Here is a 26,953-nt window from a genome sequence, read left to right on the forward strand (position 1 = left end):
AACAATTGTGATTTTAGTAATATACAAAATGTGATTTTAGCATTGTTAAAATATTAATCAGGAAAAAAATATATATAGAAACATAATGCTTATCAGAAATATGTATTTCTGTAATAATTTCTGATTAGCATTTAACAATACTAAATTTGTATTTCACACACATATATATATCAGCTCAGTTCAGTTCAGTTGCTCAGCTGTGTCCGACTCTTTGCGACCCCATGAATTGCAGCACACCCGGCCTCCCTGTCCATCACCAACTCCCGGAGTTCACTCAGACTCAGGTCCATCGAGTCAGTGATGCCATCCAGCCATCTCATCCTCTGTCGTCCCCTTCTCCTCCTGCCCCCAATCCCTCCCAGCATCAGAGTCTTTTCCAATGAGTCAACTCTTCACATGAGATACACATATTTTTCCATGTATAACCATCTTTTTGAAAGATTTGTCCTTCAGCTTTGAGATTTCTTTTGTATCTTGGTACAGTCTTGCTTTGGTCACTCTCTAAGTTACAGTTCTGAATAATTTTCCCATTTCTTGGCTGTAGCCTTGGTTTCTTTCAGGATGATAGTTTCTGAAGATAACTTTAAGCATCAAGAATAATTGAAGAATCAGGAAAATGTTACTAGTGTTAGAGGAAGTTATGAGATTATTCAGGAGTCAGCAAATCTTTTTCTTGTAAAAGCCAAATAGTAAATATTTTTGACTTTGTGGGCCGTGGGTCTCTGTCACAATGACTTAGTTCTGCTCTTATACCACAAAAGCAGACATAGACACTAAGTAAAAGAATGGCAAGGCTGCATTCCAATAAAACTTTATTTACAAAACCTTGCTCTAAGTGAACAGCAGGAAAACATTATATCCCTTTCTCTATATCTCTTCTCACCTCTCTTGCACTCTCTCTCCTATATTGTTGTCTTCTTACCATCATCTTTCTTCCACCTCTGTCTTTATCCCATTTCCATCCTGATCTTTCTGTTTCTCACTTCCTTTTTTTCATCTTGATTCAATTCTTGTCACTTGCTGCAAGACATATCCCCAGGGATGTTTAGCAGGTCCTCCTAGCCTCTGAGATGGCATCAGAGAGGAGACTTTACTCTCCCCTGAGTCCACTTAGTGACACAGAGAGGCTCCTGGGCTGACTGGGTTATGTGTCTGGTTGCTTCTTAAGCACCGTGTAACTCTTCCTGTGTGGCTTTAGATATGCTTTAGTTTATTAGCTCTTTAATTTCTTCTAGCTTCCTTTGGCGGAGAAGGCAATGGCAACCCACTCCAGTGTTCTTGCCTGGAGAATCCTAGGGACGGGGGAGCCTGGTGGGCTTCCATCTATGGGGTCACACAGAGTCGGACATGACTGAAGCGACTTAGTAGCAGTAGCAGCAGCAGCTTCCTTTGGACTTGAATCTCTGAACTGTCTAAAGGGGTCTTTCTCTTAAAATGTCAGTGGAACCTGAGGGATATTTGAATGTGCTTTTGTCTTTTTGAGTTCTCCGCTTTATGCAGGAGAGGCAAAGCTGACAGGAATATGTGTGTGGTGTCTATGAGGGCAACTTCCTTAGGGCCTGGGGAAAATCTGTATCACCTTACCTGTTGCAGCTTTGCTCACGCAAGCAGGCTTTTCGGCCACCGTATGCTTTCCCCAAAGACAGGATGAGAGGGAATGAGTTTCAGTTGCAGCAGGAAAGATTTAAGAGTAAAGATCAGGATGAACTTTGGTTCTGTTACAACTGTATATCAAGCAAGGCAAGGACCAGGGGATGTGCTGACGTTCCCTTGGAATTGTTAAAAGAACAGGACAAATTACTTCCTACGTTCACTCTAAACAGAAAATGGTGTGACAAAGGAAACAGCTTTGTGTTAGAAATTTCCTGTGCAGTATGGACAGAGAGCTGGCAATCAAGATTTGAGGCCCAAATATCTCCCACCAGCTTCCTCTATGCAGACCAACTCTCAGGATGGTGGCTGACCCCTATAAGACAGAAGGCTGTCCTCCCTTCCAGTTTCTGTAATGCTGCTCATAGTTTTCCAGCCTCCGAATTTTTGATCCCTCTCTTCTTTCTCTGTGGGCTTCCCAGGTGGCTCAGATGGTAGAGAATTTGGTCTCAGTGCAGGAGACCCGGGTTCAATCCCTGGGTTGGGAAGATCCCTTGGAGAGGAAAATGGCAACCCACTCCAGTATTCTTGCCTGGAGAATCCCATGGACAGAGGAGTCCACAGAGTTGCAAGAGTTGGACAAGACTGAATGACCAACACTTTCACTTTCTTTTCTCAGCTGTGTCCTTCAACTCTGCACAGCTATCTCTGTTTTGAAAAGCAAAATGAAATGAATGTTTGGACACTTGATCAAGCTGTCTAACTGTGGTTTTATTTTCTTTTTGTCACTGTCCAAACTGCATGAACAGATGATTCGGCTCTGTTTCTCCCATTTTCTCTCCACATGCTGGCTCCCTTCCTGTCTACAGTTGGGTTCTACCCTTCACTTTGCTCCCTCATCACATACTTTCTCCTGCAATTTAGTTCTAGCCTCCTCTTTCTCTCTCAAAAGTGCACTGAAATCTACCACTTACCCAAATCCAGTCTTGGTTGTCCCTCACTCATCTGAGGCATCTGCCATTTTTGACCTCCTGTCTACCTCGAAAAAGCAAGAGAGTTCCAGAAAAACATCTACTTCTGCTTTATTGACTATACCAAAGCCTTTGACTGTATGGATCACAATAAACTGGAAAATTCTGAAAGAGATGGGAATACCAGACCACCTGACCTGCCTCTTGAGAAACCTGTATGCAGGTCAGGAAGCAACAGTTAGAACTGGACATGGAACAACAGACTGGTTCCAAATAGGAAAAGGAGTACATCAAGGCTGTATATTGTCACCCTGCTTATTTAACTTATATGCGGAGTACAGCATGAGAAACGCTGGGCTGGAAGAAGCACAAGGTGGAATCAAGATTGCCAGGAGAAATATCAATAACCTCAGATATGCAGATGATACCACCCTTATGGTAGAAAGTGAAGAGGAACTAAAAAGCTTCTTGATGGAAGTGAAAGAGGAGAGTGAAAAAGTTGGCTTAAAGCTCAACATTCAGAAAACGAAGATCATGGCATCTGGTCCCATCACTTCATGGGAAATAGATGGGGAAACAGTGGAAACAGTGTCAGACTTTATTTTTCTGGGCTCCACAATCACTGCAGATGGTGATTGCAGCCATGAAATTAAAAGATGCTTACTCCTTGGAAGGAAAGTTATGACCAACCTAGACAGGATATTGAAAAGCAGAGACGTTACTTTGCCAGTAAAGGTCCATCTAGTCAAGGCTATGGTTTTTCCAGTGGTCATGTATGGATGTGAGAGTTGGGCTGTGAAGAAAGCTGAACGCTGAAGAATTGATGCTTTTGAACTGTGGTGTTGGAGAAGACTCTTGAGAGTCCCTTGGACTGCAAGGAGATCCAACCAGTCCATCCTGAAGGAGATTAGTCCTGGGTGTTCATTGGAAGGACTGATGTTGAAGCGGAAACTCCAATACTTTGGCCACCTGATGCAAAGAGCTGACTCACTTGAAAAGACCCTGATGCTGGGAGAGATTGAGGGCAGGAGGAGAAGGGGAGAACAGAGGATGAGATGGTTGGAAGGCATCACCGACTCGGTGGACATGGGTTTGAGTGAACTCTGGGAGTTGGTGATGGACAGGGAGGCCTGGCGTGCTACGGTTCATGGGGTCACAAAGTCTCAGACACAACTGACAGACTGAACTGAACTGAACTGAACTACCTCCTGAAACACTCTCGTCTCCTGTCTCCACAGTCAGCCTGTTTCTGTGACTTCTCTGCCTCTCTGGCTTATCTTTTCTTTCAGGCATTGGCTTTACTTCCCCCCACCTTGCCTGGGGAAGCCAGCTGACAAGCTGTTGTGGAAAATCAAGATTACAGAGCTGCAGACTGGACTAGGATGGCATTGGAGGGAAAAGGGGGCAACTGATGACATTTCAAAGGAAAACTTTGGCTAAATGACAGCATGGATGCTGGAAGTAGGAGAGGTGGAGGAGACAAGAAAGTGTCCCAGCTTCTAGTCTCTGAGAATGGAATAACTATGTCAGGAAAGTCAGGAAGAGGTGCAGGTCCTAAGGCAAATTTGATTTGAGTGGAAAGCAGGACATACAAGTTGATGATACGTCTAAAGAGGAAAGTTAATAGAAATGGATAGAAAACCTTTTATCTCGTTTGCTCCTGCTCCTAGCTCCTTAATCAATATTTCCAGCTCCCAGCCCTCCCGGGCTCTGTGCTGACAGTTCTAATTGCTGGTTGGACATGACCACCCAGACGCCCATCATCACTTCAGATCCCCAGGTGGGAGGAAATGTGTTACAGGGAAGTAGCCTGGAAAACTGGCCTAGAAGGCATGATTTATAGGGTCTGCTGTATGACTTTGGACAAGTCATTTTACTTTCTAATTTTCTCAATGACGAAGTGAAGGGTTAGATGAAGTAATATCCTAGTAACTCACTTTTCCATCTTTCCCTGGATTGGTTTCTCCTCTAGACTTTTTCTTCAGTGAGTGATGCCACCATTCTCTGTTATCTAGTGTCCAGCTGAGTCTTGAACTTCAGCTCACCACCAGTCTCTTTTTCCTGCCCACACCTGCTCCACTTCACATATAAACCATCAACACATGCTGCTGCATTTCCTCCTCGTTGACTTTCACAGATTTGTTTCCTTCCCACAGCCACACCCTCCTGGAGGTGCTTACTGCCTCCCTCCCCAATTATTTCTATGAACTCTGAACCTCTCTTGAGACAGGCTTGAACCTTGAACCTCTTGAACTTGAACCTCTCTTGGTTCCTGGGGCCTGGGATCCTTTGCTACAGTGCCTGCACCTGAATAAATGTCTCCTCGAGCGATAAAATACACAGAAGCTATAAGGGACTAAAATTAATTGCAAACATGCGCAGTTGGGGCAAATTATGAACAATAATATACAGAAAAGCCAAAACCCAACTTCCATTTCTGAGGTGTCAGGAACAGGGACTGCACATGGCGCCTGCATACAGTATCACCAAGGGGTGGGCAGACCACCTAAGCCACCCCTCCTGCTAAACCCACTGAACTACCCCTACCCTCACCCCACAACCAGCTCGCCTTTCCCGCAGAGAACAAGCGAGGGTACCTGTTGCTTGTATTTGCTCCCTCGTGCTGTAGGAGAGTCCCAATAAAAGCCTTGCCTGAATTCCTCAGCTGGCCTATTGTCAATTTCTGTTGATTAAAGACTCCAAGAACCCAGGTCAGTAATACTCTGGAGTCTTCTGGGCACATTACACTTCTTTGCCATTCTTCCATCTGTTCTTCTGTATCATTCTGTCCCCTTCCTCCTTAAATCTTCAAAGTGGGGTGAAGAGAAGGGGCTGTCTGTCAAGTTATTTGAGAGTTTTTTCTAAATACTTGGACCTGAACATTTCTCCTCCTTCTTCCACCCTGAATTCTTACGCACTGTGTGAAAAAATTCCCCCCAGGTCATGATTCTCTCTCTTTTCTCATTGTAAAGAATCAACATTATGAAACTTTAAATATGTATATTTTATCAGTTCAGTTCAGTCGCTCAGTTGTGTCCAACTCTTTATGACCCCATGGACTGCAGTACGCCAGGCTTCCCTGTTCATCACCAACTCCCGGAGCTTATTCAAACTCATGTCCATTGAGTCGGTGATGCCATCCAGCCATCTCATCCTCTATTGTCCCCTTCCCTCTCACCTTCAATCTTTGCCAGCATCAGGGTCTTTTCCAACGAGTCAGTTCTTCTCATCAGGTGGCCAGAGTATTGGCGTTTCAGCTTTGGCATCAGTCCTTTCAATGAATATTCAGGACTGACTTCCTTTGGGATGGACCTGTTAGATCTCCTTGCAGTCCAAGGTCTCTCAAGAGTCTTCTCCAACACCACAGTTCAAAAGCATCAATTCTTTGGTGCTCAGCTTTCTTTATGGTGCAACTCTTACATCCATACATGACTACTGTAAAAAACCATAGGTTTGACTAAACGGACCTTTATTGGCAAAGTAATGTCTCTGCTTTTTAATATGCTGTCTAGGTTGGTCATAGCTTTTCTTCCAAGGAGCAAGTGTCTTTTAATTTCATGACTTCAGTCACCATCTGCAGTGATTTTAGAGCCCCTGAAAATAAAGTCTGACACTGTTTCCACTGTTCCCCCATCTATTTCCCATGAAGTGATGGGACCAGATGCCATGATCTTCGTTTTCTGAATGTTGAGCTTTAAGCCAACTTTTTCACTCTCCTCTTTCACCTTCATCAAGAGGCTTTTTAGTTCCTCTTCACTTTCTGCCATAAGGGTGGTGTCATTTGCATATCTGAGGTTATTGATATTTCTCCTGGCAATCTTGATTCCACCTTGTGCTTCTTCCAGCCCAGCGTTTCTCATGCTGTACTCTGCATATAAGTTAAATAAGCAGGGTGACAATATACAGCCTTGATGTACTCCTTTTCCTATTTGGAACCAGTCTGTTGTTCCATGTCCAGTTCTAACTGTTGCTTCCTGACCTGCATATAGGTTTCTCAAGAGGCAGGTCAGGTGGTCTGGTATTCCCATCTCTTTCAGAATTTTCCACAGTTTCTTGTGATCCACACAGTCAAAGGCTTTGGTATAGTCAATAAAGCAGAAATAGATGTTTTTCTGGAACTCTCTTGCTTTTTCCATGATCCTGCGGATGTTGGCAATTTGGTCTCTGGTTCCTCTGCCTTTTCTAAAACCAGCTTGAACAACTGGAAGTTCACGGTTCACATATTGTTGAAGCCTGGCTTGGAGAATTTTGAGCATTACTTTACTAGCGTGTGAGACAGTGCAATTGTGCGGCAGTTTGAGCATTCTTTGGCATTGCCTTTCTTTGGGATTGGAATGAAAACTGACCTTTTCCAGTCCTGTGGCCACTGCTGAGTTTTCCAAATTTGCTGGCATATTGAGTGCAGCACTTTCACAGCATCATCTTTCAGGATTTGAAATAGCTCAACTGGAATTCCATCACCTCCACTAGCTTTGTTCATAGTGATGCTTTCTAAGGCCCACTTGACTTCACATTCCTGGATGTCTGGCTCTAGGTCAGTGATCACACCATCATGATTATCTGGGTCCTGAAAATCTTTTTTGTACAGTTCTTCTGTGTATTCTTGCCACCTCTTCTTGATATCTTCTGCTTCTGTTAGGTCCATACCGTTTCTGTCCTTTATCGAGCCCATCTTTGCATGAAATGTTCCCTTGGTATCTCTAATTTTCTTGAAGAGATCTCTAGTCTTTCCCATTCTGTTGTTTTCCTCTATTTCTTTGCATTGATCACTGAGGAAGGCTTTCTTATCTCTTCTTGCTATTCTTTGGAACTCTGCATTCAGATGCTTATATCTTTCTTTTCCTCCTTTGCTTTTCGCTTCTCTTCTTTTCACAGCTATTTGTAAGGCCTCCCCAGACAGCCATTTTGCTTTTCTGCATTTCTTTTCCATGGGAATGGTCTTGATCCCTGTCTCCTGTACAATGTCACGAACCTCATTCCATAGTTCATCAGGCACTCTATCTATCAGATCTAGTCCCTTAAATCTATTTCTCACTTCCACTGTATAATATATAGATGTATGCTTTTATTTCTCTTGTGTAAATACCACGAATAACCGGGCCATATCACAGGGGCATGTTTATTTAAGGAACTGCCAAACTGTTTTTTGGAGTGGTTGTACTGTTTAACAGTCCCACCAGAAGTGAAGGGGAGTTCCAGTTTGTTCATATCTTTAGCAACACTTGATATGAAGATCTTTTTATTTTAGATATTCTCATAGATTGTAGTGTCTCATTGTGATTTTAATTTCCCTAATAACTAAAGATGTTGAATATCTTCTCAAGTGCTTATTTGCCATCTATATATCTGCTAAGGTGAGTGTTTATTCAAATCTGCCCATTTTTTCAAAATTGGGTTGCTTATTTTCTTGTTTTGAGAGTTTGAGAATTCTTTACATAATCTGGATACAGCCCTTCATCGGACATGTGGCTCTCAAAGATTTTCTCCTGACGGCTTGTCTTTTCATTTTCTTAACAATGTCTTTTGCAGAGTAGAACCTCTTAATTTTGATGATGTCAAGTTTATAATTTTTTTCCTCTTAAGGATTATGCTTTTGGCATCATAGCTAAGAAACTGACTACCAAAATCACAGAGATTTTCTTCAATGTCTACTAGAAATTTTATAGTTTTAGGTACACTTTAAGGTCTATGATCCATCTTGAGTTAGTTTTTGTATATAGTTTGAAATATTGATCCAAATTATCTTTTTTTTTTTTTTTTTTGGTATATGGATATTGTGATAGAATCAGGCACTTCCCCCAATGATGTCTACCTCCCAGGCTCAGAACCTGTGATTATGTTATTGTTACATAGCAAATTACATGGGAGTTAAGGTTTCAGATGAAATTGTGGTTTCTAAAAGTAGGGAGCAACCTTAAAGTAGGGAGATTATCTTAGATTATTCTGAGTGGGCCCAGTATAATCACAAGGGCCCTTAAAAGTGCAAGGGGGAGGCTAAAGAGAGAACCAGAGAGATGGCAATGTGAAAGGCCCGCAGGTGGATTTGAAGATGAAGAAGGAGGACAAAAGCCAAAAATGCAGCTGGCTTCTGGAAGCTGAAAAAAGCAAGGAGGCAGATTCTCTCCCAGAGCCTCCAGGAAGAACACAATCCCACTAACACCTTGATTTTAGCACAGTGAGACCCATATTAGACTTTTGACTTCCAAAACTGTAAGATAATAGAATTTGTATTGTTTTAAGCCACTAAGTTTGTGGCAATTGGTTATAGCAGTCATAGAAAACTAACATATTTTCAGTTTTTCAAGCACCGTTTGTGAAGACTATCCTTTTTACACTGAATTCCCTTCGATCTTTGTTGCAAAGCAATCGACAGTCCATGTGTGGGTCTGTTTCTGTGCTCTCTTCCATTGATCTATTTGTCTGTCTTTACACCAGTGCTACATTGTCTTAATTCCTGTAACTTTATAATGTCTTCAAATTGGGGAGTGTAAGTCCTCCAATTTTTTCCCTCTTTTTCTTAGTTGTTTTGGATTTTTTATTTTCTTCACATTGAATTGGCTTGTCAATATCTACAAAAAAACCTTACAGAAACTTGATTGGGGTTGCATCGAATCTGATCATCAATCTGGAGAAAATTGATGTCTTAAGCATTTTGAGTCTTCTGATCATGACACAGTATATCTCTCCTATTACTTAAGTCTTCTTTGGTTTCTTTCAGAATATATTGTAGTTTACACCACATGGGTCTTACATATCTTTTTTATCAGATGTAGCCTTCATATTTCATATTTTTCCAAGCTAATATAAATAATGATGCTTTTAAACTTCTGTTCACAACCCTCATTGCTAGTGTATACAAATACAATTTATTTTTAAATATTGGTCTTACATCCTGGAATCTTGCTAAACACATTATTAGTTCTAGTGGCATTTTGATGGATTTCATGGATTTCTAAATAGGCAATTATGTTGTCTATGAATAAAGACAGTTTTACCTCTTCAATTTGGATGCCTTTAATTTCTTTTTCTTACTTTCTGTCCTGGTTAGAACATCTAGTACAATGTTGAATAGGAGTGAGAGTGGATATTCTTGCTTATTTTGTTCTGATCTTTGGAGGAAGCATTTAGTCTTGTGCCATTTAGTATAATGTTTCTGTAGGTTTTTTTGTAGATGCCATTTATTAAGTTGAGGAAGTTCTTTCAATTCCTAGTTTGCTGCGAGTTTTGATCAGAAATAGATGTTGTTTTCTGTCAAATGCCTTTCCTGTATCTATTCAAATTATCATATGGCTTTTCTTTTTAGATCCAGTATATGAATTTTCTAGTGCTGCCATAACAAAGTACCAAAATTTGGGTAGCTTAAAAGAACAGAAGTTTCTTTTGTCCCACTTCTGCAGGCCAGAAGTCTGAAATCAAGGTGTCAGCAGGGCCACGCTCCCTCTGAGATTCTGGGTAGAATCCTGAACCCTTCCTCGCCTCTGTCTACCTTCTGGTGGTGGCTGTCAATTCTCGATGCTCCTTGGCTTGTGGCTGCATCATTCCAGTCTCTGCTTCTGTTGTCACATGGTGTTTTTCCTGTCTTCACATAGGTTGTCTCTTCTTATAAGGATACCAGTCATAATGGATAAGAGTCCACCTTAATGAACTTATCCAAACTGATCACATCTACAAGGAATTTATTTCAAAATAAGGTCACATTCACAGATACCTCAGATTAGGTATCCACTCTCACTTCAACATATCTTTTTTTTGGTGCAGGGGACACAATTCAATCCATAACATGTGGCAAATTACATTGATAGATTTTCAAATATTAAATAAATCTTGCTTCCTTGGTATAAACTGACCCTCTTGGTCCTGTTGTATTATTCTTTTTATATATTTACTAACATTTTTTATTTGACTTGCTAAAATTTTATTAAGAATTTTGCATCAGTGTTCATGCAGGATAGCAAACTATAGTTTTGTTTTTCCCTTATATGGTCCTTGTTTGATTTTGGCATCACAGTAATGCTGGTCTGATAGAATTGGTTGGGAAATAGTCTCTTTTTTTCAAATTTTTCTGGAGAAGTGTGTATGGACTTGGTATTATTTCTTTAATGTTTCATAGAATTCAACATTCAAGCTATACGGGTCTTGAGTTTTCTTTGTGGGATGCTTTTAAGCTACAAATTTAATTTCTTTGATATAAGTCTATTTAAGTTATCTACTTATTCATAAGGAGTTCATGATCTGAGCCACAGTCAGCTCCTGGTCTTGTTTTTGGTGACTGTATAGAGCTTCTCCATCTTTGGCTGCAAAGAATATAATCAATCTGATTTCAGTGTTGACCATCTGGTGATGTCCATGTGTAGAGTCTTCTCTTGTGTTGTTGGAAGAGGGTGTTTGCTACGACCAGTGCATTTTCTTGGCAAAACTCTATTAGTCTTTGCCCTGCTTCATTCCGTATTCCAAGGCCAAATTTGCCTGTTACTCCAGGTGTTTCTTGACTTCCTACTTTTGCATTCCAGTCCCCTATAATGAAAAGGACATCTTTTTTGGGTGTTAGTTCTAAAAGGTCGCTGAAGAATTGATGCTTTTGAACTGTGGTGTTGGAGAAGACTCTTGAGAGTCCCTTGGACTGCAAGAAGATCCAACCAGTCCATTCTGAAGGAGATCAGCCCTGGGATTTCTTTGGAAGGAATGATGCTGAAGCTGAAACTCCAGTACTTTGGCCACCTCGTGCGAAGAGCTGACTCATTGGAAAAGACTTTGATGCTAGGAGGGATTAGGGGCAGGAGGAGAAAGGGATGACAGAGGATGAGATGGCTGGATGGCATCACTGACTCGATGGACATGAGTCTGAGTGAACTCTAGGAGTTGGTGATGGACAGGGAGGCTTGGTGTGCTGCGATTCATGGGGTTGCAAAGAGTTGGACATGACTGAGCGACTGAACTGAACTGACTTATTCATAAATGAAATTTTGTTCATGTCTTCCAAGGAATTTATCCATTTTAAGTTGTCAAATTTGTTGGCATAAAATTGTGCATAATATTCCCTTATTGTTCTTTTTACCTATCTATAATCTATAGTGATATCACTTCTCTTGTTTGCTAATACTAATTTGAGTATTATCTGTTTCCTTATTGCAGTCTGGCTAGAGGTTTATCAATTTTATTGATATTCTCAAAGAATTTTCTTTTAGTTTCACTGATTTTTCTCCTTGTTTTTCTGTTATATATTTAATTTTTTAATGCTCTAATCTTTTAAACTTTCTATTCTTCTGCTTTGGATTTCTTTTGCTCTTAAGGCAGAACAGGAGATCAATGATTTGAGACTTTACAAAATAGGAATTTTAGTACTACAAATTTCCCTCTGTGTACTGTTTTAGCTCTGTTTCATAGATTTTTATATGATGTTTTTTCATCTTTATTCAGTTAAAAATTCTTTCTAATATCTCCACTGAGTTCTTAGTTGATCATGGGTTACTTAGAAGTATTTATTTAGTTTTCATATATATGGGTTTTTTTCATATATTTGTTATTAATTTTTAGCTTAATTCATTGTGTTCAGAGAATATTACATGCTTTTTAAAAAAAAACAACAGGTATAATCTGCATGATGTTAATCTTCTTACATTTTTCAAAACTTGTTTTATGGCTTAGCATAGAGTTTATCTTGTGTACTTAATACCTGTGTACTTGAAGAAAAATGTATATTTGCTGTTATTGAGTGGAGTATTCTATAAATGTCAGTTTATAGAATGTTGGTTGATAGCATTGATCAAGTCCTTCACATCCTTATTGATGATCTATTTCCTTATCAATTATTGAGCGAGATAGAGGTTAAAATTTCTGACTATAATTGTGAATTTGTCTGTTTCTGTTTTGTCCTATCAATTTTGCTTCATATATTTTGAAATTTTCTTAGATGCAAAACATTTTAGGATTGTGTGTGCAGTCGATTAACTGAAATGTCCCTTTTTATCCCTAGTAACAGCTTTTGCTAGGAAATCTTTGTGTGATATTAATATAGCCATGAACATTTAAAACCTTAATAGAAATTGCCAAATTTTTTTTTTTTTAAATGTGTCATTTCATAAGTTTTTCCCCCATTCTGGTCCACATCTATTGAAAATTTGACATGAACTTTTCTCTAAACATATTTCCTTTGAATTTGGGATGAGGTAATGCTCTTGCCTGGCTTCCCAGGTGGTGCTAGTGGTAAAGAACCCACCTGCCAATGCAGGGGACATAAGATACACAGCTTCGATCCCTGGATTGGGAAGATCCCCTGGAGGAGGGCAGGGCAACCCACTCCAGTATTCTTGCCAGGAAAATCCCATGGACAGAGGAGCCTGGCAGGCTACAGTCCATAGGGTCACAGAGAGTTGGACTCGACTGAAATGACTTAGCACACACGCAATGCTCTTGCCAGGCCTCTGGTTCTCTGTCTGCACAATGGTGCCAGTTCACAGCAGCTCTGCCATCATGTGTATGTGTGGGAGTGCAGGCCAGAGTGTCAGCTTAGGGTAAAAGGGAAGGTAAAACTTAGAAAAGACAAAGGAGAAGTCCTTTTATTGTCAGGGCAGGTGGTAAGTAAAGGGGCATCTGGTTGCTTTAAGGCAATTCAAGCTATTTGGACCAGATGAATTAGATCTCATGGCAATGAACTTGTGATGTCAGAGTCTCTATTAATAATTTTTAAGAAATGGGGCCTGATAGATGTACCCAACATTGAAGACAGGCAACTGTACTTATTTTTTTTCAATGGTTGAAAAATAATTGTGACATTCAGTAAGGAAAGTAAGGAGTACAGGGAACCAGAAAGGGTTCACTAAAAACGCATTTAAATCTATTTGCTGTTAAGAGTTAGCTGGTTGTAGATCTGGAGAGTTTCCAGGTGCTTTACCTGGAGAGAGATGGAACCAAGTAGGTTACCAGTGATGACAGATCTGGGAGATTCTGGCTGGTGGGTAGCAGTCCATCAGTTTTACACTACACTATCTGACTTTCCTATTAGGTGTGTTTTTAACACATTAGGTCAGGCCACAGCCTCTCCATCTGTCTGGATGAGGTAGCAACAACAGCCTCCAACACACCACATTAAGTACTCAGGTCTAAAGAGCCTCTGTTTTGTAAGCTTTGCAGTCACTGGGACTATAAACAGAATACTGGCTAATTATTGTTTAATTATTGCTTAAAAACCAATTGGCACAATACAATCACTGCATTAATTACCCCATACAGCATCTGCTTTCTTTTTTGAGGTCTTCCCCATTCCTCTCCTGTCCCTCTCCCCACTTTAATTGAAATTCAGCTTGCTGTAACACCTCCTTTCTCCTGGCCAACTGGATCTCTCCATTCACACGAGGGAGAAGAACAAAACAGAGAAGGCCCCGGGGATTAGGGAGTTTGACAGCTGTCCAAGAGGGGCGTTGAGACACTGGCCAAGTACCGAGGCAGGACAGAGACAAATGAGAGACAGAAGAGAGTCACGGAGGGAACGATAGGCAGGGGCACATCGCAAGAAAAATGAACTGGACAAAGAGTCACTGAGACAGGCAGAGATGTTTAAGGGGCGCTGAAAAGGGGAGAAAGGAAGAGAAAAGCTTTTAAAAAAAAGAGAGAGAGGGGAACTAAGAGTTGGTGAGGAAAATGCGAAAGGCTCAGGAGGTCACGGAGACAGAAGGGAGCTTGTCGAGAAGGAGAGGGGAAAGGTCCAGCCTCTAGAGACAGATGAGCCCATCTTGGGGGACAGGCAGCTTGAGGGGGGTCGCGGCTCATACACCTGAGAAACGGGGTCGGGTGGAGGAGGCGACCGCCGCCGGGCGGGAGTAGGAACAGCGATAGGGGCGAGGCTGAGCACGCGGGGCTCAGGCGTCCGAGCCCCCTCGGCAAGCCCGGCGTGCGCCCGGCGGCCCCGGACTCGCCCGGCGGCCCCGCCCCCTCCCCGGCCGCCTCCTTCGCCGGGGCTTTTCCTGCGGGGCTCAGGAAGCCGGCCTAGCACAGCCGCGAACAATAGCTCGGGGCCCGGGCTTGGCTCCTAGGAGAGGCCGGCGCGGGGAGGCGGGGGGGAGGGAGGCGTCCGCGCCGCCGGGGGCCCGCGGCGAACCCCGGCCCGGGCCGAAGCTTCAGTTGAGCTCGGCGCTGCCCTGGGCATTGTTGGCCGGGACTGAGGAGCGGGAGCCGGGGGAGGAGCTGCGAGGCGGCGGCGGCGGCGGCGGAGGGAGCCAGAGGGGGAGCCAGAGAGCGAGCGAGGGAGGGAGGGAGGCTGAGAGCGTGCGGGCGATAGAGCGAGGGAGGGAGGAGGTAGAGAGACAGGGAGGGTGGGAGGGAGGAGGAAAAATAAAGAGGAGAGCGGAGCAGGGCTGAACAATAGAGACAGGCAGACGGGCGAGAAGGAGAGCCAGCTGCCGCTGCTGAGGGAGAGCGGGCGCCCAAGCAGCTCGGACCCCGGCCCGGGCAGACCGCAGGCGGCCAGCGCCCCCCGGGGAAGGGGGACCATGGGGGAGCCCGCGGCAGGCGCCCCCAGCCCGCCGTGCGCCTCCGCCTGAGGGAGCCTCGGCGTCCTCTGCCCCAGCCCAGCCGCCCCGGCCGGCCGCCCTCGAAGCCCGGTGTCCACAGCCCAGCGCCCTCCGCCCACAGAGCAGCCCTCGGCCCCGGGCTTGGCCGCCCCCGGCTACCCGTGGACGCCCTCCCCCAGTCATGAACCCCCCGGAGGGGGCAGCGGAGGAAGGAGGAGCCGCCGACTCGGACGTGGACGCCTTTTTCAGGACAGGTAAGCTGGGCAGGGCGCGGGGAGCTTGAGGGGGTGGGGCGGGTGGGGGGCTGCTGCCCTGGACGCGGCTTCTCGGACAAGTTTGGGGAACGAGACTGTTGCTGGGGCGGGCGTGTTGGGGGTGCTGTCCCCCTAGTCGTCCGGCCCGGAGTTGCCGAGATTCTTGTTGTTATGGCAGTGCTGGTTGCGTTTTGGAGAGGGGTGGGGGCTGGGAGCTTGGCGCCCCTCGGCGTTCACCCCACTTGCGGGAGTCTGTGTGGGGAGGCGGGAGGCGGTCCCGGTGGGCCGCCTTCTCCCGGAGCGCGGGGATGGGGCGAGGTTGGATCACTTTGCAGCGCGCCGCTCTCGCTCCCGGCTCCCCCCGCCCCTCCCTCACTCCCCCCTCCCCCTAGCGCCTGTCAGCCTGGCTCTGGCCGCCCCGCGCCCGCACCCCTGCTCCGGGCCAGGGGCCCCGGGCCCTGATATGCAAAGAGGGACCGGGAGTCGCGCAGGCTGCAGCCTGACAGTCAGGAGCGGGGCGGACGGTGGACCGCGGAGCCTGATGCGTGTGAGGAGCCGGGCGTCTCAGACTTCAGAGGCGGACTCGGCTGGGAGGGCGGTGGGCGCCTGGGACCTCGTCCTTGTCCTCCTCTTCTCCAGTGATGGGAACGCAGGAGCTTTTCATAAAAATCACTCATTCTGGACATGTGAGTTAGCGTCCCCCTCATACACACCCACTGAATCTTTGCTTGCCTGTGGTATGTAGAGCTCCCCCGCCAGACCTGCTTTCACGGTTGTTCTTTGCCCCCGCCACCACCCAGTCCTGGGTCTGAGTCGCAGGTTCCTTGGCTGCACAGCCCCTTTCCCAGAGCAGATGCCGACCACTCTCCTCTCCCACCACCTGTGGCCCTGTTTCTCTGATAACCAGGGTTTCTCCATCTCCTCTTTACCTGCGGCTTCCACCAACTCGGTAGGTAGAGCTCCCCATCTTCCATATCTGGAACCATTTTGTCTGGAATCTTTGTCCCAAAGAGTCCAGTAAGTTATGGGGACCCCCTCTTTCTGGAAATTGGATTAAAGCGCATGAACTGGTAGGGTCAAGGAGCAGGTTGGCTCTGGAGGCTCCCTGCACACCCGTCTGTTTCCTAACCTCATTGCCCTGCCCTGGAGGTCATCTGAGGGGAAGGGGTGGGGTGCTTTGTTGCGGAGACTTGTGGCTTTAGAAGTCAAGAGTTGGTCGACCCATATGTTCATTTTCTAGTTGGTCTGAAGAGTAAAGAGATGGAGGACAGGAGCTGATGCCAGAGCCTGGAGAAAACAGAAAGAGCCCCTGTTATCCTACCCTGCTTCTCAAGGCTCAGCCTTGTCTCCTTGTCCTTTTACCCAGTCGTGGTTTCTAATATACACCGCCCCGCAGCGCCTCCCCCAGCCCCCTTACACTCACATTCTAAAAACGTGCCTGACCTGAGTTTATAACCTTAGTTTATAGTCTAGGAGAGAGGTTAAGTCATATCTGGAAACATTCACCAGGATGTCTTCCCTGACTCCCCCACCTTGCCCCACTCCTGCCTCTCGTCTGGCACAGAAGTCTGCCTTTCGTTAGTTGTGGGGAAAACTCTTGAAGTATGAGTTTTCCTACCTTCCCTTTCTGGACCTACTTGTATCTTTTGGCACCCATTCCTCCTTCCCTTTTCCTACCATCCAAACACTAGTTCCTGTCCATTCTCTGTCCCAGGCACTTGGAGCAGATCTCAGTTTCTGGAGGCTTGCTAATTTCTGACAAATGAATTCACACAGTGTTAATGGTGTTAATGACCTATAATGGTCCAATGTGTTACTTTTCCCAGGGCCTTTCAAAATACAACATGGGGCTTACATTGTCTAGCTCTGGCTAAAATCACAGAGTAAATAACTGACTGGGGACTGTCTCCTGTGGAATCCTGCCGGGGGTATTCTCTTTCCTCCTTGGGCAGCCTTATTGGAGGTGGGGGGCGGGGCGGTGGCTAGGTTTGATGTGCTCTTCAAATCAGAGAAGGGTGAAATCTACAACAGATAAGGCTGAAAATGACTGACAATGTGTAACAAGTTGTAAGAGGGGAAGCAGGCTATCTGTGGTAGGCTCTAGGACCACCACCCATCTGAGTGGCCCTCTGTGCTCTGCTTTCTGATCTTACTCCCTTCCAATCTCTAGCCTGGGGATTCTTAAACCTGGAAAAGACCATATTTCTTAACTGTCTCCTTTCTGATCCCCTAATCTTTATGGAATATAGTGCTCTACACCTGGTAGGTTGGACAGATTATAAAGTTATTTAGTCGAAGCACTGAGAAAGCTTCAAGCACATTTTCAAAGTCCCTGGGGCCAGGGTTACCCTCTACTTACTGGTGGAAAATTTTGCTCACACAAAGACCAGACTGGCAATTGCTTTGTCAAAACTCTGGCATACTCTGCCTCTAATTAGACATGTTTCAGCTAATTCTGTCATTTTGGTTCCTTGTCCTCTTCTGATTATTTTGGTACTTAAGTTCTTTTGATCATGGATTAAGCTCCATTTTCTAAATCCTATATCCATACGTGTACATGGATAGATAGACACACAGAGAGAAGCACACACACCCCACACCCCAGTCTTACAGACTGGTGTATTCTGTACTGTCTTTCTGGGAACTCTTTGATCCAAGCCTGGGAAAGTGTGTCACAATAATTTTATTGATCATGGTTATGAGGCAGAGGAGGGGAAATATAGAAACTCAGAATTGGGAACAGAAAACCAACAAGGACTTTTCAGCTCCTACTAAGGAACCTTCTGCTGTCCAGGGTGCTGTGGGATAGAAACATTCAACGTGGTCTCTCTCCTCCAAGAGCTTTTAAAAGAAGATTACAATTACTCTTCAATTAGAGATTAATTAACTGCTGAACATTATGGTGCTCTAAGATAAAAAGTTGGCAGAACTACAGAGGAGAGGGACTGAGGGTACCCTATGAAGGAGAGATGGAGGGTAGGAGGAGAATCATGGACAAAATCTCAGGGAGGTTGAGGCATTGACATTGAGGATGCTGGGAAGATGGAGCAGAAAGTGTAGGGAAGGGAGGAATGGGAAACAGAGTTTGTTAAGTAGGACAAGACCAGATAGGGAGAGTCTTGGAAGCCCAAGAGAGAGGAGATTGGATTTGATTCCAGATTGGTAGGGAGTCATTTTAGGTTCTTGATCAAGGGCACATCCTGAAGAAGGTGGTATTTGGAAAGGTTTATCTGGGGGGTCATATGATAGATGGAGTTGATAAAAGAGAGAAAGAATCCAAATGCAAAAGTGACCCAGAACTGAGGGAGAGGGGCTTGGCTGGGTTAGTGGCAGAAAGAATGGGGACTCAGGGACCACTCGGAGAGAAAGGCATTGTCAAAGGCATAAATATGGGAATTTATTGACAAACTTGTTGTAGGAGGGAAAGAAAATTAAGTCCACAAGAAAATGGGAGTAACTGGGTTGAAAGCATAGAGGACCAACATTGTCTTGATTGATGCACTCTGGTTGAGGACAGGAGCTGGGTTTTGCCGGGCAGATAATGTTGTTCGCTTTGGGTGTGGAAAATTCAGGTTGATTGAGGAGCATACAGGTGGAATTGGTTTGTGGGAGAAATGGGACTCCAGACAGGGGCACAGGCAGGAGATTAGGGCTGGTCTTGGAAGCCTTCTGCATCGAGGCTTGCTGCAGCTGAGGCTTGTGAATGCATCAGCTCTCAGAGGGAGGGGGTGGAGGGAAGAGGAGAGGGCTAAAGTTAGAATTTGGGGGAGAAACCCTTGTTTAGAAAGTGGCAGCAAAGGAGACTTGATCCTAGAGACCCCAGGGAGTCAGCGTGGGTTCTGATGTGATGACAGGCTGCAGACAGGTTGAACAAGAGGAATGCCAGGTAAGTGTCACTGGATGTGATAAAAAGAAGGCCACTGTGAGCTCTTGAGAGCACAGTATTAGAAGAGGCATTCCGGGGTAGGCATTTGGGGTGGGTAGGAGTTTACTGGTGAAAGCAAAAAGAATTTGGGTGCTAGTCAGACAGGATATTAGCATCAAGAAAAAGAGTTTTCATTTTTTTTGTTCGAGAGTCAGAACAGCGTTAGATGTGGAAGGGAGGGAGCTTCTGGGCAGGAAGAACTGAAGATGCTAGATTGATTGAGTTAGATATCTGAAGAGATGAGACAGAGGAGGTTCCCTAGTAAAAGTAAAATCTTGGCTTTGGTGAACTGAGGAGAAACGTCTTTCTTTAAGACTCAAAGGAAAAAAAATCAGAGGATAAATTTAATGAAATTGATGTGGAAATATCTGTTGAGCTTTGGTCTTGTGAGTCAAGACATTTTTAATTGGATTGTTTGCTATTACTTGGACTTTGGTCAACCTCACACTCAACTCTGTCTTTCCAAGTCCCTAAACTAGCTTCTCCTCTTGTCTTCTTTATTCCTATTACTGGTATTTTCTCTTTCCTAGGGTTGATATTTAACACCTTGGTATTGTCTCTGAGGAGTCTCTCTTCTAACTATCTCTGTTGAATTATCTTTCATAGTGAGCCCATACTCTTCATTCTCAGGGCTTCTGCCCTATGCCAGGAGACCCATTATGGTGCCATGGACTCTTTCAGTAGCCTTTATTCTTGCCCATTGGAATTGGCTCTCTCACCCCCACTCCAAATTGGCGTCTGCGACAGATTGCACTTCCTAAAGTAGGTTGCAGTACTTTCATCACACCTGGTTTATGAACCTACAGTGACCCTCTACTGTCTTTAGGGTCAAGTTTGTCTTTCATACCTCAGCTTTAGCCAGGCTGCTCTTCTCACTGTCCAAGGGCAGTTTGACTCATGTTTCCTCACCCCTGCTCTACAAATGCAACTCATTCTTCAAAACTTGAGCACCACATTCTTCTGGAAGCTTTCACAGCCCACAAGAGCAACTCTCCCCCCGGAATTCCTACAACACTCACTTGTCTATACTCATTTTCTCACTTCATCAGAGGTATTATATTGTTTTTAGCCTTTTCACGTAATTAAATGATTTGTTCTTTAAAAGATCTTTTAAAAAGTTTATGAGTCACCAAAACCAAACCAAAACAAGCCATCTCCCTCTGATATAGGTAAAGCAAACACAGCAAAATATAAGCAGTTGCTGAATCTAAGGTGGTGATATATTGGTGTTCACTGACTACCCTTTCAGTTTTTCTCTCAAATAAAAACCCCATGCCACCTAGAGAACTGGACATTGTAAGGTCCAGATCATAGACAAGGGACATTTTGGAATAACATCCTATGTTGGTGTGCAGTTTTTTGGGTAAATATCGTCATCCTGTCTGTGCATAGTCAGGCACCCATGAGGGGTGGCTTCTGAGTGCTCTTCTGCAGCAAAGAAAAACATCTCTTTTTGATGTTGTGTTTGCTGCAGAATGTAAACATGATGCTTAATTTAATATTTACCATTCCTTCTTGATTCTCCTTCACTTCCACCCATCATGATTTGGGTTTTGATCATGCCATTTCTCAAGAACTTCTGATGGAGTATTGGGAGAGGACTTTGTTGCTCTGAAAAGGAAATGTAGTTAATATTTTTAATATTGTATTTATATTGGTTATTTCTAGTTTAATATATTTTAGGACATATAACATCTATTCACACTTCCATAAGATTTGGGAGGCTTTGCTTTATCCTTGTGCCAGCAATCATCAATAACTCAATTATTGGTACATTCTATCCAGTTGTATTTGATAATCCCTTGGGGTATGGAAGAAATGTTGGAATAAACTGAAGCTGTAGAAAGAAATTAGTTGAAAAGTGAAACAAATCTTCCTGACTGTCAATGTCAGTAAAACACCAGAATAGGTGAACTAGAGGTCCTTTTTAGCTGTTGAAGAATGAACGCTTTTACTTTTCCAGTTCTTTCTGGTTCTGGAACTTGGTAATTCACTTTTGGAGGTAGGCAGTAGGGTTTAGTTTAGTGGTTCTCAAATGGAGGCAGTTTTGTCCTCCAAGAAATATTTGGCGGTGTCTGGAGACGTTTTTTGGTTGCCATAACTCAGGGAGGGGGTGGCAACTGGAATTTTTGGGTAGAAGTCTAGAATACTGCTGAACATCTTATAATGCACAGGACAATAAAAAATTCTCCAGCTTCCAATTGTCAGTGGTGCTAAGGCCAAGAAGCTGGATGATCATGGGTTTTGGATCAGAGAGGCTCAGCACTAATCAGGGGTGGAATATTGAATGAATTAAATAATCTATGTCATCCTCAGTCTTCTGCAAAATGGGACCAAGAATGCTTATTTCACAGGTTGAGAGAATTAAATAGGAAAAACATGTAAATAACATCTGGTGGTTTCTGACCCACATTAGGAACACAAGAAATCCTAGCTGTCCTTAGCAGTTGTTTTCATTATTAAGTGAATGTGATGGCACAGAGGCTGAGGGACTCTCCTGAAGGGGGACCACGCAGGGCCTTTGACATAAAGTGAAGGGGTGCTGGAGAGGCATCACAGTGGTGTGCAGGAGCCTGGGTGGAATCAGAAGGCTAGAGTCTGGGCCTTGGCTCTTTTTCTTTCATTCATTTCGTCATTTGTTTGACAAATATTTATCGAGTGCCTAGTGCAGCCATGTGCTGTGCTCTGGGAGTGTATAAAATCATTGCAAGAAAGAATATAGAGCAGGAAGGAAAATGGATATAATTATAATACCCCCCTCAGGGAGCACTTGAAGTTAAGGGATGGGAAAGGGAGAAAAAGGCTGTGAAAGAGGCTGAGAAGGTCAGGTAAGAGAGAAGGAGGTGAACCCTCCCCATTGCTCTCTACTTATCTGGATGACTTGGGCGAGGGAGTAGCACCTAGAGTGTAAGATGAGGATGATGCCTGCCCCCACTCCAGTTCCCTTATAGGGCTGTTGAAAGACTCAAATAAGACACTGTATGTGAAAGGTCTTTATAAGTTGTACAATTCTCTCCAAATTTATGTAGGTAGTTCTTTCCAAATCGAACATTGTATTACCCTAAGTACCTCTTCTGGCAAGAATTCTTTTATTAAATTTGACCTCCACGGGACCTTTTCCAATCCTTCTCAGTTTGGTTTCCCATGGGAACTGGATGGGGCACCCTCCTTGCAACAAATCAAGGCACTTCTTCTCCTCCACCAAAGTATAAAAATGCCAGTCCCTCAGGCCCTGGGCCACATGGCCCCATACCATCTAGAGAAGCCCAGCAAGAATGGGGGTCTTGCTTCCACTGAGCCTCAGGTGGGTGCAGTGAATCAGTCTGTTCCTGCTCCTGCTCTGTCTGCATGCTGTTCAGACTCCTCCTGCCACTCCTTTGAGTGTGAATGACTGGCAGCAGAATAACTAGGAAATGATTGACAGCCACAGGGCTGTTGGATCAATAGAGCTGCTTGAAATTGTGTCTGCTGTTGAGTGAGGGAACAGAGAGAATTAGCTGGGAGGACAGAGGAATTATTACAAAGAAGTAAAGAAGAAACTGCTGGAGAATTAGCTTCATCTCCTCCCCTTCTGTCCCATGGCTTTATTAGAAGAGAGCTGGATATTAGCTAGAAAACACAGATATGAGGGATAAACAAGTAGAAGGAAAAGTGGCAAATGAACTGTGTCCTCAAGGAAGTAGTTACTTCTTGAGACTTGAAAGATGGGTAGACTTTAGATGGAGAAGACAGTGTTCAAACAGTGTTAAAAAAGGTGCGACCATCCATGGCATATTTGGGGACAGTCAGTGGTCTAGTTTATATGACTCAGAGGATTCAGGTGGAGGATCAGTGGGAGAGCAAAGTCAGAAGGGGATGGGGACCAAGTTGATTGATTGCTTCATTTATTAAACATTTACTGGACTCTTAGATAACCACGGGCTTTGAGTGACAGGCCAAAGAGTATGGTCTTTCTTCAGTTTGCTTTCAGGAGCCACTGCAAGTTTCTGACTGGGGTGCTGATGTCATCAGGAAGATAAATCTGGCTGCCCTGCAGAGGGTCAGTTGCAACAGGGGAGGAACTGGTAGCCAGAGCTGGACTGGGAGACCACTGTGAAAGGTTAGGAGGGTCTGAACTTGAGATGGCAGAGTTGAAATGGGGAGGCAGGGTGGCTATGAGGAAACTTATAGAGGTAATGTCTATAGGACTTGGTAACTTGGATGAAGAGGTGTTAAGGAAGATGCAGGTCTCAAAGATGACTTCAAAGCTTAGTTGGGTAACGGGGAGGATGGAAGTACCCTAAATGAAAATCAGGAGTTCAGGAAGAGGAGGAGCAGCTGTGGGAAGGCAGAGGAGAGGGAGGATTTGGGAACTTTCTTTAGGACATGTTGCTTTTCAGGTGTCAGTGAAATAGCTTAGGGAGGTGTTGATTCAGTAGGCGGATAGCGGAGGGAGTCTGGAGCTTTGGAGGGAGGCCAGAGACGGAAATATAGATTTGGGAGATATCCGTAAGAAGTTGTGGCTGGAGCTATCAGAATAGACGAGATAATAAATGAAAAGTGTATACAGACTTAAGGGCAGAGGGCCAAGGACAGAGCTGTAGACCCGAGTGAAGGGCTGGAGGAGAACCAGGAAAGAGCAGGGCTTGGAAACAGTCCGGCCATCGACAGGATCTAGTGCTGCAGAGAGGCTGAGGGAGAGGGGAACTGAACAAACCTTCTGAGTTCTGGAAACTGGGAGATCACTGGTAACCTTTGAAATAACATTCACTTGTGTATGGGAGGTGGAATTCAAATTTCAAGGGGAATAGGGAGTTGAGTGGATGGGGAGGAAGTGGTGGGAGTGCATATAGATGACTCTTTGGAAAAGTTTGGCTGTGAAGGGAAGGTTAAAAATAATAAAGTAGTTGGAGATGGGTAGCAGAGTTGAGGGGAGGCTTTTTTTAGGTAGAGAAGATCTGTGAATACCTAGGAGTGGGGAGGAGGGAGAAGGCAGGCTTGGGGAAGGGAATGAATATTTGGAAAAGAGGAGCAGTTGAAGGAAGAAGATCCTGGATGAGCACGTTGGGGTGGATCTCCAGGGTAGCTGGGGGTGAGCCTCGGGCCAGAGGAGGAGAGTGGGGGAAGGTGGACCTCAGTAAAGCAGCTAGCTGGCCAGCAGCTCAGATGAGGGCACCATGTGCTTGGTCAATAACCCCAACAGAGAGAGCATCGCCTGGCTTGGGGGATCAGGGGCTTGTGGTCCTGTGCTTGAGGTGGATAGTGCAAGCTGAGGGCAGCTGTGAAGTGGGTGAGCTGGGTTGGCGCGGCTCTAAAAGGTTCCTTGGGCAGAGAAGTTAGAAAGGAGGTCCCAAAATACAATCCTTTTAGAAGTACTTGTGGCTTTCTTCTGCAGGTTGAGGTGGGATCTGCTCCAGGCTCTAGAGGGGTCTGTTGAATCACTTCCTACAGTGTGAGTCAGAAAGGGAAGTTGTCGGGGGAGCGGGGGTGGGGGGGGGCGGGGGGGGGTTGGGGGGATGGCGGTGGAGAATGAATGAGGAGAGGACAGAAGAGGAGGATTCAGGCAAGAAGTTATTGGGGCAGCTTCCTGAGGAGGGCTCATGCCTGGCCATCGGGTGCCCTCTCTGTCAGGGACTGACCTGTTCTGAATTTTCCATTTCCTTAATGCCTCTACTGCTGAGTTGCTTCAGTTGTGTCCGACTCTGCACGACCCCATAGACGGCAGCCCACCAGGCTCCCCCGTCTCTAGGATTGTTGCCATTTCCTTCTCCAGTGCATGAAAGTGAAAAGTGAAAGTGAAGTCGCTCAGTCGTGTCCGACTCAGCGACCCCATGGACTGCAACCTACCAGGCTCCTCCGCCCATGGGATTTTCCAGGCAAGAGTACTGGAGTGGGTCGCCATTGCCTTCTCAGGCTCTCAAACAAAGAGGAAGCAGACAGGGGTCATGGAGGAGCTTCTTGCCCATTCTCCATGAAGAGGAACGCTTCACACCAGAGGACGATGCCAGTGAGCACACCCATTCCTTTGGCCCCAAAGCCCTCCCTTCAGCTCTTATTTCGGGGGCAGACCCAAGAACTGTCGTTTAGAGAGGCGTGTTATATGGCCCTCTAGGGGATGGAGTAGGAATCCAGGGGATCCTTTGGATCCTATTACCAAAAGGTGGGCTCTGGGGGACTGGGTTTCTATTCCCTGGAGTAGGAGGAGGCGGAAATTTCCTTAGGTGTGGCTCGGTTTTAGAATCAGAGTCTTAGAACAGGAACTTACTGTGTGTCTTGTACAAGGTACAGCCTTCCTGAGATTCAGTTTCCTTATGTGTAAAATGGGTAAAAAATAAACAAACCTTACCTATCAGGATCACTTGATTTGGTAGCTATAGATTGTGATAGTTATATTCATATTGTGATTAGTAATAGAAATGGGATCATACTTCTGGTAATAGAATATGACTATATATAATAGAATATGACCATATATATTACTAGTAAGACTATATTGCATATAATATCATATTACTGGTTAGAATTTCCAAATTATGCTGCAGTCGCTTCCTCCTCTCCCCTCCCCTCCCCTGTGATACCCTCCCATCTTTCCTCCCTCCTTTCCTGTCTCCTTCTCCCCTTCCCTCCCTCTCTTCTTTCCTTCCTTCTTTCCACATAGGTAGGGACGTGATTTTTAAGCTTGCAGTTAGTTATTCCAGGGCATGGCAGGCAGGGACTGGGAATGTGGCTATACTCTTGCCCTGCAGCCTAGGGACAATGGGCATCTATGGGGTATGGGGGTGGGGAAGCGCAGTGTTCAGTTGGCAGCTGGACAGTGGGCCTAGAGAGAGACCCAGGAGAATGGCAGATGGTTAATTGGATGTGACAAAAGGGGGCTAGGGGGAGGGGTCTGGTGCTCCTGGGGGATTCCTGTCTCTGACTTGTTACTCTCCTGGAAAGGAGATTGTGGGAAGAGGGGGGAGTATCTTCAGGAGCAGTTAAGGGGAAAGATTGGCAGGACTCCATGTTGGGTCTACGGCCATGGAAAGACAGAGTGCCATTGGGAGTGATGTCACAGCTTTCATTTGTAGCGTGGGTGCAAAATGTTGTCTCTGTACCCCAGGCCATTGGCATATAATGGGCTCAAATATTTGGATATAAAGAGAATGCTTAAGCAGTGATTGGAACGATATAATTTTCTAGTCATTCTTCATGATCCTAGCCATTGCATTTTGACAGCTAAATATCATGATTACTTTTGATGAGAACTGGATGGAGACTGATCAGTTTCAGCAAACACTAGATTTCAGTGAGTGGATCTTTTCATTCATTCTTGCATTCATTCATATTCAAGTGTCAAACACCAGCTATGAACCTAATTAAGTGCCAGGCTGAGGCCATACCAGCAAGTTAGAAATCATCTTTCTGACATGGAGGGTGACTGTCTGGTGGAGTTGCCTGACACATAAACAAAGGATCGCATGCTGTACACTGAGAACAGAGAGGAAGGATCAACAGCCTCATCTGCATGGCTGTGGGGAGGATTCATGGAACAGAGGATGCTTATTCTGAAATAGCTGAGGAGATGGTAAAAATGAAGATAGAACACTGTTGAAGAGGTTTGCTAGTAAAAGTAAGGAAAATAATGCAATGGTAACTGAAGGGGCATTTAGGGAGTACTGTTTGTCTTGTTTCTTGGTCATAGGTATGGTGTGATCTGTTTGTGAGCTTTCAGTGAGTTGTAGACTT

The 26,953-nt window shown here is 44.8% G+C and overlaps 1 protein-coding gene across 16 annotated transcripts in view; it reads left to right on the forward strand.

The window, feature by feature from the left end:
* The first annotated feature begins 14,917 nt into the window (after window positions 1-14,917).
* The window catches only part of KALRN (kalirin RhoGEF kinase), a 692,240-nt gene continuing 680,204 nt past the window's right edge, over window positions 14,918-26,953 (forward strand). For all 16 annotated transcript variants that reach the window (XM_024991355.2, XM_024991361.2, XM_059886080.1 and 13 more), the window contains exon 1: window positions 14,918-15,321. In XM_024991355.2, the coding sequence (XP_024847123.1) occupies window positions 15,249-15,321 (73 nt within the window). In that variant the 5' untranslated portion in view covers window positions 14,918-15,248. The remainder of the gene's footprint in view (window positions 15,322-26,953) is intronic.

The sequence above is a fragment of the Bos taurus genome, chromosome 1 (genome assembly GCF_002263795.3).
Source record: "Bos taurus isolate L1 Dominette 01449 registration number 42190680 breed Hereford chromosome 1, ARS-UCD2.0, whole genome shotgun sequence".
Classification (NCBI taxonomy): domain Eukaryota; kingdom Metazoa; phylum Chordata; class Mammalia; order Artiodactyla; family Bovidae; genus Bos; species Bos taurus.